Source organism: Parus major, chromosome 8 (assembly GCF_001522545.3).
Source record: "Parus major isolate Abel chromosome 8, Parus_major1.1, whole genome shotgun sequence".
In the NCBI taxonomy this organism is placed as follows: domain Eukaryota; kingdom Metazoa; phylum Chordata; class Aves; order Passeriformes; family Paridae; genus Parus; species Parus major.
In genome coordinates, this window is record NC_031777.1 from 12,134,674 (window position 1) to 12,146,164 (window position 11,491).

The following is an 11,491-nucleotide window of genomic DNA, read 5'->3' on the forward strand; positions in this document are numbered from 1 at the left end:
GCCGCCGGGCACCGGGGCTGAGGGGGTGCGCCGGGGGCCGGGCCGCGGCTGCGAGGCTGCCCGGGTTCGGGGCCGCGCCGCCCGCTAATGAAACACAACACGCCCCGAACGTGAACTCTTCTCCATCCCGTGCCAGCAGCTCGCTCGCGTCCCGCTTGCGATGCCGGCTGCTCCCGGTGTAGCTGTTGTAGCAGCGCTCGGCACGGGGCGGGGGCGGCGAAGCAGCGCGCTCAGTATGTGACAGCCAGAGCCGCCGGAGCGCTCCGCCCGCCGCAGGACCCCGGACTACAACCCGGAGCCTGCCGGGAGGAAGCGCAGGGACGCGCCGCAGGAAGCGGGGCACGGCGGCGCCGGCGTAGCGCTGCCGCGGTCCCGCACGGCCGCACTGAGTCACCGGAGCGGCTTGTGCGGGGCCGAGCGGCGGGGCTGGGCCGGCACCTCCTCCTCCCTGCCCTGCCGTGCTGCCGGTGACCCCTGGGAAGCACAGCCGTGCCGGAGGAAGCGGCGATAGCGGCGCCTGCGGAACGTGAGCGAAGCTGTGGGCGAGGGGCGGCCAGCGGGGCGTGCGGTGCTGAGCGGTGCTGTGCCGGGCTGCGCCCAACTACTGCGGGGTGCTGTTAAAAGGCGCTGCCCGCCAAGGGAGGGGACCCCGTTCGAGAGCTCTTTTTCTTGGAACGAGGGCTAAAATACTGCTCTTTGATGTAGGGGTTTTATTTTCGTCAATTTTATGTTCTAGGTGGTGTTATAGGGTTTTTAAAAAGAGGTCAATCTGGCATTGCAATTCCATAACTTAATTGGCAAAACTTATCTGTATTTGCTTGTTGAAAGTGCCGTGATACTAATTTTAAAACACTTAAATAGATGTTTATTTTGAGAATATATAATAATATCATTGCCTATCACTACACCTATTGTAAATACTAAAAGGTATGGCAAGTAAAGTCTCTTAAACAGTATTTATATTTTCGTTTTAGGTATGCTTCTAAAGTTTAATTAATCACTACATTAGCACTGGTAAGTGTTGCAACTAGGATGCAAACTGCTGAAAGAGGATCTAAAGTTCATTTTTTCAAAAGAACATTTGATGGGGATGTAGTGGACCTCATAAATGCTGTATTGCCACTGCTGCTAATAATTTTTTAGAAGTCAGGTGTGATTGTTCCTATGAAATGAAGCAACCAGAACAAGTAATTAGCTTCTGGAAATAGTTTCAGTGACCTCTTGTCACAAAGTAATAGTAATAATAGTAATAGTAAGATTTGATCTCAAATTTGGGAAGACCTGTATATGTAGGCATATTCAGATTGGTATACACACAAATAACAAATCTGTAGTTTTAGGAAGCAAAATTATATAGCTCAAACAAATTACTCTTATGGAATTCCACAGAGGTTCAATTATTCAACAATTTCCACAAATTCTTGTTCTCTAAGTTTTCATAGTACCATTCTCAAATCAAAATTAATGACTTTGGTTGTACACCGAGTTTTAAAGGAACGAAAATCCCTCCAGCAACCTAGGAGCACAGATTTTTTATATTGCTGTCCTTTATCCTGTATATTATCCTGTCCTTCATTTATGTGCTTGCACTCATCTTTTCCAAGCTGCCAAACCTCTTGGGAAGACCAAAACACTGTGTCTTAAACCTCTGATGTAACTGATAATCTTAGTAAAAGGAGAGTGTGAAGGGGATGACACAGAAAATAAAATATTATTGGGATAAAATTTCATGTTATTTGCCTGACTGTGGTAGCCAAATACATATTTTAGTGGTGTCTGGCGAGCAAAAGAACAGCTGTCAGGTTCGGGAGACCTGCTTGTATCTCCATAGCTGAACTTAAGGATGGAACACACAGATATTGCAGTGTCACAAAGCAGCAATTTTACAAGCAGAGAAACAGACTGTTCTTTTCTTTTTAACCATCTGGTGTAATGACTTCTTTCAGGAGTGTTCATTGAAAGGCAGAGATAATTATTCAACTGAGCAATAGGAAAAAGAATGGAATAATTGCCATGAATGCACGTATCAGTCAATAACTGAGAGTAACTTCTACTTGTCAAAGAATGCTGGGTAGCTTATGGATAATTGTTGTTATAACTCCAGTTATAGAGTCCCTTTAATTTCCAGCAGATTCAAGGATCACAAACAACTGCCCAGTAAAAACAAGCCAGAAAACAGTCCTACGTGGCAACAATGAGGTAAGTTGCAAGGCATTTTAGACTAAAATAATTTACATTCAGATTTTTAAGCATGGTATTTGCACTTTGGAAAAAACGATTCAGAATACTGTGAAAAATACCACACAGATACTCTCTCAAAAACTGTACTTGTTTGGCTCTCCTGGACCACTGAATTTGATCAGAATTCCCTGCTGAAAACCTAGAAATTACTCACAGAGTAACATGAATAATATGCATAGATGAGTAATGGTATTACAATAATATGTAAAATGAGTTTGTAGCAAGCTTAGAATGTTCATCTTCTATTCAATTTGTACTAATCTTGCAAGTAAAGAAAGAGAAAAGGAAAACTGTATGAAGTGCAACAAAGACAAGTGCCAAAATGCACCTAGAATGGGGCAACCCTGGATGTACAGACAGACTGGGGAACGAGAGGTTGGAGAGCAGTGCCACAGAAAGGGCCCTGGGGGTCCTGGTCCATGGCAAGTTGCCCTGGCAGCCAGGAGGGACATCCTTGTCCTGGGGGCACCAGGCACAGCATTGCCAGCTGGGCAAGGGAGAGGATTGTCCTGCTCTGTACTGGTGCAGCTTCACCTCATGGTGGTTCAGTACAGTTTTATAAGAATGCAGTATAAGAAGGATATAAAGCTGTTAGAGAGTGTCCATAGAAGAGCTACAAAGGTGGTGAAGGGTTTGAGGGGAAACCGTCTGAAGAGTGGCTGAGGTCACTTGGTCTTTTCAGCCTGGGCAAGAAGGGTCTGTGAGGTCTCCCAGCTGTTTACAGCTTCCTAACTAGGGGGAGTGGAGGGGCAAAGCACCTATCTCTTCTCTAACAGAGTGTAGTGGTCACTGTAGTGACCAGTGACAGGACTCGAGGGAATGGCGTGAGGCTGAGTTTAGGTTGGGTTTAGGTTAGGTATTAGGAAATATCGAACCATCTTAGCCAGAGGGTGGGTGGGCGCTGGAACAGGCTCCCCAGGGAAATTGTCACAGCACCAAGCCTGATGTGCTTGGACAATGCCCTCAGGCACATGGTGAGATGGGATTTTAGGGGCATTCCCATGCAGAGCCAGGAGCTGGACTTCAATGATCCTCATGAGTCCTTCTAACTCAGGATATCCTATCACTCTGTGAAGAACATTTGAGGGACTGTCTTTCTAGAAGCTGCTTTTTAAGAGCTGTTTAGTTCCAAGATCACAAGGATCCAGAAAGCTCTGACTGAAATGAAATCTGCACTCCCAGTTTGCTGATAGGTAGCATGTTGCCATTTTCTCAGGAGCTCTAGATGTATCAGTTCAGTGTTGCTGAGATTGTTGCATTCCTGTGTTACTGCATTTGGTGTGTTTCTTTTGCTCCACCTGTGTGTTAAAACCTTAGTATGATCAGTATCACATTTTCTGTACTGATTACTGTTACCAAGCAGATATACAAACTATTGACAAAATGTCCAGCAAATCAGTTATAAAGATTGTTCCTTCTGCGTGGTACTGGAGCAACAGAAAAAGAGCGAGCATTTTATTTCCTCCTTCCTGCCAGAGCTTTTCAGATGGCACCTTCTCTGCTTTTTGCTTCCCAGTTAAGGTAGAGCTCCTGCAATGCTGAAAACACTGAATCTCTGTACAAATTTGCTTTCTACTTTCAGCTGGATAGATCGGGTGAGGTATGTAAATGTTCAATCAAAAATGTATTAGTAAGAAAACAGGAAACAATGAACACTCTAAAGAACTACTCTAGATTTATTTTCACAAAATAATGAAATCCAAAGTTAACCAAAAACCGTAAAAAGCAAGTAGACACAGAAACACCTGTCTTGGTAGTTGAAAGTAATTTGCCAAAGTGCTGAAGTCCTCCTTATTTACTTACTTAAATTAAAATGTACTTAATATTTTTTGAGTTTTGATCAAGAGACAAAATTGTACCTGGGTTTAATGACTTTTTTTTTCCTGTTGCTTGTTTTAAAGGTGTTTTCACTTCTGTAAGCTTCCAGGAAGAGTTATGGGAATCCGCCTACTACGCTTCACGTCTGTGGTGATCATTGTCTTGCTTCTTGTGGCAGGGGCTTTAACAGCTCTGCTTCCCACTATCAAAGATGACAAATTGCCCAATTCAAGAAGGGAACCAAAAACCCAGAGTCAGTCTGCCTTGGATTCATTCACTCTTATTATGCAGACATACAATAGAACTGACTTATTGCTAAAGCTTTTAAATCATTATCAAGCAATCCCCCACCTACATAAAGTAATTGTTGTGTGGAACAACATTGGTGAGAAGACACCAGAGGAAATGTGGAATTCTTTGGGGCCTCATCCTGTCCCTGTTGTCTTTAAAGTTCAAACTGTAAATCGTATGAGAAATAGACTGCAGAATTTCCCTGACCTGGAAACAAAAGGTAATCAGCAGTTCATATCACTAATATTATTTTCATGCTTGAAATCTGAATGCTAAAAGAGAGATGGTTGAGTTATACTGTGTAATAAATCAATGGATCTTTTGAGCCACTTAATAGAATGTGGGTAGTATAGAGGAAACCTGTGTTATGATATCAGATGCACACCACCACCAGGCTGTCAGTGAAGAGTAAGGGAAAAAAAGGAATGTCAAATGCATTTCAAGGTCTTTTGCAACAGCTCTCCCTTTCCTTTGTGAGGCAGACATAGGTAGTTCAACTTTTCTTCCTTCTCGTATAAACAGAAATTCAAAATGCATGTATTGAATGTCTGCACTAAACTGGACTTAAGTCATCTGTTAAAGACCTGATTTAATCCATTCCTCTTAAGACTAGGTTCTCAAGCATGTTCTGTTCTTCTGAGAAGCTTCTCTCCCTAGCTGTCTGGCTTTCTAGCTCAAATTACACCCCCTTGATTTAAGCGTACTTTCCCCAGTCTCTTGGGTATTCATCTAAATATTCTTCCTAAGCTCTTTCTAGGATGTGTACAACAATAAATCCTGTTTGTTCCAAGTGGAAAAAAACCCCATATGTTGCATTACAGACCTGACCTTACTGATGATTAGTAAAGGTAACTGTATTTACTGCCCCCTTTCTATCATGCCTGTAAATCCAAACACAAGATTTCTAGGAAGACACTGGAAACTTCAACTTCCCAAATGTTTTATTTACTGCAGTAAGATCTGTGCTAACTGTAAACTTCAAAAGTTTTAATACATCTGCAGTTTAGACCTAAGAATATCCTTCCTTTTCCACTTCCTGGTAGTCTTATGTCTAAAATGTAAGGCAAACAGTCTTCCTTCTGTAGTTAATAATACTGAATGTTGCCTGGCCAATTTAACTTGCTTATGTAGTGAGATGAGTAAACTTTTATACTAAGAATCCTTTGTAAGTCTCATATGCTAAAGAAAAGTATCTAACTCTATTCTAGTTATACCGTTACACAAGATTAGTAAAATTTTAAGTTGCTTTGCCAAACACTCCTAAGTTTTCTAACACATATTTCTCCAGCTGTACTACAGATGATCAAAGGTTGCTGAATTTTGTAACAGCCTGGCAAATAATCTAAAACTTAGGTTTGCTTCCAGTTACCACAAAGCTGTAACCTTGCTTTAGCTTTGAAATCTAATTATGTTTTATCAATCTACTTTCAATGAATTGCAATTCAGCTTAATAGTTGTAGAAGTTTTATGTTTCATTTCTCAAATATTGTGCTGCATACTGTGTTCATATATTATAATTGTTTGATCAATTGAAAGTTTTTCTCTTTTTTTTCCTCCCTTCAGCTGTTTTAATGATGGATGATGACACACTAGTTAGTGCTCATGACCTTGCTTTTGCTTTTTCCGTTTGGCAGGTAATGTTTTGCACCTTGGCAGGCAGTATTTGTGAGCTGCACTTGATATTAGTAGTTTTAATTAGAGCAATACTGTATCCATACTATTTTACCTTTGGTTCTCTAGCTTTAAACTTAGATTTTAGGAAGTTTGAAGTGTTGAATAGTAGAAATTGCAAAATTGTTCTTTAGTAATATCTGTAGCTGTAATCTATAACTTTAAAATTTTAACTCTTACTTTACAAAACCATGAAGTTGTTAACTGCTGAATTTATTTAAATGTGTAGTAGTCTGTGTTTTTTGTTTTGCAAAACACGAGAAATTGTCTCTAAAGTTATATTCAGTGCAAATACACAGCTGCAAATTGAGGGTAGATGTTTTGTTGGCACTATGTGATGTGGAATGAGGCAGACTGTCAGTTTTGTGAAACTGCATTTAATTGAAACATTTATGCAGATCAAAGGACTATATGCCAACAATTTAATTGTTTCTTGGCAATAATGTTGTCCTCCTCTCATTTAAAAAATGCATAAATCTCTTTTATGAATGCACTTAAGTGAACCCCACTGTGATGTGTTGAATTTCTTTTTTTCTTTTTCAGCAATTTCCAGAGCATATAGTGGGATTTGTTCCAAGAAAGCATATTTCTACTCCTTCAGGTGTATACAGTTATGGCAGCTTTGAATTGCAGAACCCTGGATTTGGGAATGGAGATCAGTATTCTATGGTGCTTATCGGTGCAGCATTTTTTCATAGTGGGTATTTAGAAGACTTTCAACAGCAGCCAGAAGCAGTTTATGCCTTAATAGATGAAACTCAAAATTGTGATGATATTGCCATGAATTTTCTGGTAGCCAAGCATACTGGAAAGCCTTCAGGAGTGTTTGTGAAGCCTGTTGACATAAGAAATTTAGAAAAAGACACTAACAGTGGCTATTCTGGAATGTGGCACCGAGCAGAGCATTTGTTACAGAGATCCTACTGTGTAAATAAACTGGTTAATATTTATGATGGCATGCCCTTAAAATATTCTAATATCATGATTTCTCAGTTTGGTTTTCCTAATTATGCCAATCACAAAAATAAAATATAAGCCAATGAATTTAAGGTGTTAAATGTTAAACAATACTCAGTGGATTGTACTGAGTTCAAGGAGAGAAGGTGTAACTACTGCATCTTGGTCATCCCTCTTTGTTGCCTCTGATTTTTCTCCACTAGGCTTTTATGTATTTTCTTTCCTTTCTAACTAATTCACAAAGGTAAGTTTTGAGAAAAGAATATATAGAAAAAAATACATTCTGTTAAAGAATATAAAGTCATGCTTAGCTGTGATAAAATCATCCTCTTTCCTTAAAACCTGAAAAGCTACTCTAATTAATTAGGCCAGTTCTTCAGAAATATGCAGACAAAAATGCACTCCTACTCTTCAGATCATAACATTTGGATTTTATTTTTCTTGAGTATACATATCCTGTCAAATAAGGTCTAGGCATATTTTTGACAGTTATATGTTGAGATGCTTCCTTGCCTTCCCACTTCTCTCCTGCTCCTACCCAGTTTCCGGTGAAGCTGTAGAAGAGCTACAGTGATATGCTGGCCGGGCTTCTGGCCTCCTGTATAAAACCCCTTTGAAGTTTGTATATAAGCTACTCGGTGTTCTGAGATGTTCTTGAAGCTGCTATGAAAGCCAGAAGAGTACCTCACCTTAATCTCAGATAGTCCTTAAACCATTGCCTACAATATCTATTCTTGCTGAGTTAATGGAAAATGATCTCTGATGTGGCTTTTTTTCTATTATTGATTTGCCTAGAGTTGCTGAAACACTGCAAGCAGCTGAAGGTAAATCCTAGTGGTTGGAAATACAAGAAACATGAATACATGAAATATGAAACTTATATAAGCAGCCAGAAGAATTGGATGGAATGTTACTTATTAATATTCTCTTTAATACTTAGTTTTATTTTGATATTTTGCATATACAGTAATTACAAACATGCACCCAGGAAAATCTTCACTTTGTTCATTTTGTTTTTGTTAAAAAATTCTTATTTACTGTTCCTAGTAAGAGCAAGGTGTTCAACAGAATTACATTTTGTGTACATTTTGTGATTTTACAGGTCTATTGGTTTTTTTAGCTATTCTTCCAATGAGTATTTAGTTTTCGGTTCCTTTTTTCCTCTGTTTTTGGTGGCTATGACAATAGAGTTAAAATGTACAATAAATAGGTAAAGCATTATGACAAAAAAAAAAGTACTTTAAAGTACAGTGATATTTGACAGGGATGGACTATTATCAGTCTCTGAATTCCCTGACTTTATTTATAGCAAGAAACAGAGCTGCTGTTAATGGCTTTTGTTAGATTGGGACTTTCTAGTCCTGGAAACCTTCTATTGACATAGAAAGGGTAAACCTTTTCCAATGAAGTTGCAGAAGGGTTGGGCTTTTTTTACAGTATGGAGGAGAGAATAAAAGACAGTGATTTTCCTGGATCACAGAATCAGATTTGGCATCCAAAGCAGATTTAGTTTCCTCTGCATCAGCTTTTAATTGATTCTTAGAATCAGTTCAAAGGTAGCTGTGGGCAACCAGTCAGAGCTAATACCTAGTACACAAATAGCATCTGCAAAAATGGTGTATAATTTTATCATTTTTTGTAATAAGTTAGCTGAACAAAGAGTGAAATATATGAAAAGTTCTTTACAGCAGGGTGTGAGTCTTTAGGGGGAATGAAGGATTCTTTTACCTTCTTCTATCAGTATTAAAGGATTTGATTTCTGTTCAGTGAAGTCTTCCTAGTACTTTTGTAAGATTTAAAGGGCAGAATCTTAACATGGCAATGTAAAATCTGCTTAATTTTGTTGTAATAGTGAAAAGTAGTTTTTAATTATTGTGCTGTAGTGATAAGTAGTATACAAACAGGTCTATGATCTTTCCAGAATTGCAAATTTCCCAGTGGTAGTTTACTGTATTTCATTTACTTACTCTTCTTCCATGATTTCTGTTCTGTGCAGTATCAACTAGAGTTGTGAAGACTCACAGTTGTCGTTAACCTTACTTTTGAAATGTGAAATGAAGTGTCAACTCAGCCAAGTCTTAGTATTGGGCTCCTTATTGGGGTGAAGGAGTTGTTTTGGTTTGGGGGGGTGTTTTTTTGTTCTTCTGTATCAGTGAAAGAATTAACAAAACAAGCTTTTAATGGTACTGTTAAATTTAATTTGCACCACTGTAAAATAAAATACAGAAAGCAAACTTCTGATGTGTTTATTTTCAGATTATTGACCAAATTTTTCAGCGTTAAGATGTCTAAAGTAAGCTCACAGTTTGCATACTCATGAGCAGCACCAAGATTTCTTTTTTTAAAAAAATGTGTACTTGTTGGAACATACATTCATTTAATTTAGGTAAGGCCTTCTTATGAAGGAAGAAAAGACATAAAAAAAACCAACAACCTTAATCATTTAGTCTTACCTAGCAAAGAAAATACAGAGATAAGACTTAAGCTCCAGCCATAATTCATTGTACTTCGGAACCAAAAAGGGGTTGTTTGATTATTTTTTAAAAGTGGATTTTTTTTTTTTTATCTCTTGGTAATTATAAAAATGCCTTAAGATTCTTTACTGAAAACACATTACTAAAAAATTGTATTTTAAACAAAATAATATGCATGTGATTATTTCTTCCGAGGGATTATCCATGTCATTTGGTAATACTTTGGAGTCTAAGCAGAATCATTACCACCTCTGAATATTCTGTTGAAATTACTGTTAATGCAACACAGCATTTTAAACATTGTATCTAAATGTACATTTTAAAAATCCTTCATAAAAAATCAGGATATAGTGTTAAAATCATACAACAGCACAAGAAAATTGCTTCTTTACCAAAAAATGCCACAAGATGTCACTGCAGCCTTGATATTTGATCTCAAATGTTATAACGAATGCATAGTATTCATTAGAATAACTAAGTTGTACTAGTTGGAAATGTTCTTAAAGCTAGCATTTTACAAAATGATATTCATTAAATAATCATATCAATAACTATGAGACACAATACTGCAATTGAAAAAACATAGAGCTTATTTTGCACATATTTTTACAGGGAAGAAAAGAAAGTTTATTTCTGATGCTTACAAAGGCTAATTGGCACAAATGAAAACTTTTCTGCAAATGAAAGCTATTTTTAACTTTGCAGAAGGCATATAAGCAGTATACAAAAATTTAACAGCTGGGCTTCAGTTTCAGTTTCTAGTCTAGTATTTGCCTCCTGATTCACCAGTCTAGCTGGATGGGTTTACATATCTTAGGCTTTAACACAAACTCTGTTTCTATAGATTTTAGATACTGGATAGCAAGCTGTAGACCAATTCTGTCTTTCCTTTTGTTGCCAAAGAGTGTTGCTAAAGCTATTTTGAGTCTGCTCATTCAAACTCCCCTTAAGCAGAGGGCAGCACTGACTTAGAAATGTATTACATTGAACTGTAGTGAAAGTCTGAGTAAAAAGGACATCAAAAAAACTGGACAATATTCTGGACAATATACCTTAATACCCCATCTCTTACACAGGATATAGTACTCCTTAGAGAATTGCTTGTAAATAAAAAAAACATCAGTGAAAGACTAGATTCTGTTAAGAGTTACGCACAAGTGAAAGTTGTAAAGAACAATGTAAATAAAAACTAACACTGGTTTCCTTGAACAGCAAATACCCTCCAACAACCTTCATTTAATTTGCTGCTACGTTAGACTGCAGTCTCATTCTTGTAAGCATCTTGTATGGAATAGTATTACTGAAAATGAGATTTTCTCAGGTTTCAGAAATCAGTCACAAATTATTGTCATATTTAGCACATTAGTTTTGGAGCTTTTCCAAAAAAAGTTGAAAAAAAAGCACTGTAATAGGGTGAAAAGCATTGGAATTAACACAAAAATTAAGTAAGCAAATACAAAAACAGCTGCACTGTCTTCTGTAGTCCTTCACCTTATTTGTAAAGCTTTAAAGATTATCCAGTGCTTTTGACACCAGATTAAAAACTGAAGAGTCAGAAGTGTTTCACGCTCATGTTTAGCCTCACTAGCAGACACACCAGGATTAATGATATGAACTGGTCCTTACAGTAGGTTCTTTATAGTGTTAGGGAAAGCTGGTGATAATAATGTGAACCGCAGGGCTGCATATGGCTTTGTATTACAACATCATTTAAAGGTATTTCAAGAGTGGATTTTTGTGTTTATTTGGGGGAAGCGTAACTTTTTTTATCCCCTTTTTTTCTCTCCTCAAGCAGCCTCTCCGTTGCAATCTTTGCTTTAGTTGAAAACCTGAGACGGCCCGTCTGCCCTATTTGGCTCTTACCGATTCTTTCTAAAGGGGAGAGGCGGAAGAATGCGCCCGGCGCTCGAACCAGCGGGTGAGGAGAGCCCCGCGCCTCAGCTGTGCGCGCCGTCCCTCGCCCGTGGCAAAGCGGCTCCCGGCCCCGCCAGCCCCGCGCCCGAGGGCGGCCGGCACCGCCCGGCCGGGAAGCGGCGGCC

The 11,491-nt window shown here is 38.8% G+C and overlaps 1 protein-coding gene across 5 annotated transcripts; it reads left to right on the plus strand.

Annotated features, from left to right (window-relative positions):
- The first annotated feature begins 19 nt into the window (after positions 1-19).
- On the plus strand, positions 20-9,212 carry EXTL2 (exostosin like glycosyltransferase 2). 5 transcript variants are annotated; one of them, XR_001523062.2, is made up of 7 exons: positions 20-526; positions 975-1,014; positions 2,129-2,199; positions 4,143-4,570; positions 5,098-5,198; positions 5,914-5,984; positions 6,565-6,834. XR_001523062.2 is itself a non-coding variant. In XM_015635956.2 (6 exons), the coding sequence occupies exons 3-6, from the start codon at positions 2,195-2,197 to the stop codon at positions 7,054-7,056; spliced, it is 996 nt and encodes a 331-aa protein (XP_015491442.1). In that variant the 5' UTR covers positions 26-526; positions 975-1,014; positions 2,129-2,194; the 3' UTR covers positions 7,057-9,212. The 5 variants fall into 5 exon arrangements, 4 of the variants coding, with proteins under 4 accessions (XP_015491442.1, XP_015491443.1, XP_015491444.1 ...); XM_015635956.2 differs by lacking the exon at positions 5,098-5,198 and having other exon boundaries at positions 26-526; positions 6,565-9,212; XM_015635957.2 differs by lacking the exon at positions 5,098-5,198 and having other exon boundaries at positions 26-526; positions 2,132-2,199; positions 6,565-7,065.
- Positions 9,213-11,491: the final 2,279 nt, after the last annotated feature.

Bases quoted from the DNA above. Each gene is read 5' to 3' on its own strand.
- EXTL2 (XM_015635956.2), top strand. The intron at 4,571-5,913 runs GTAATCAGCAGT...TCCTCCCTTCAG, and splicing joins CCCTGACCTGGAAACAAAAG to CTGTTTTAATGATGGATGAT. The intron at 5,985-6,564 runs GTAATGTTTTGC...TTTCTTTTTCAG, and splicing joins TTGCTTTTTCCGTTTGGCAG to CAATTTCCAGAGCATATAGT.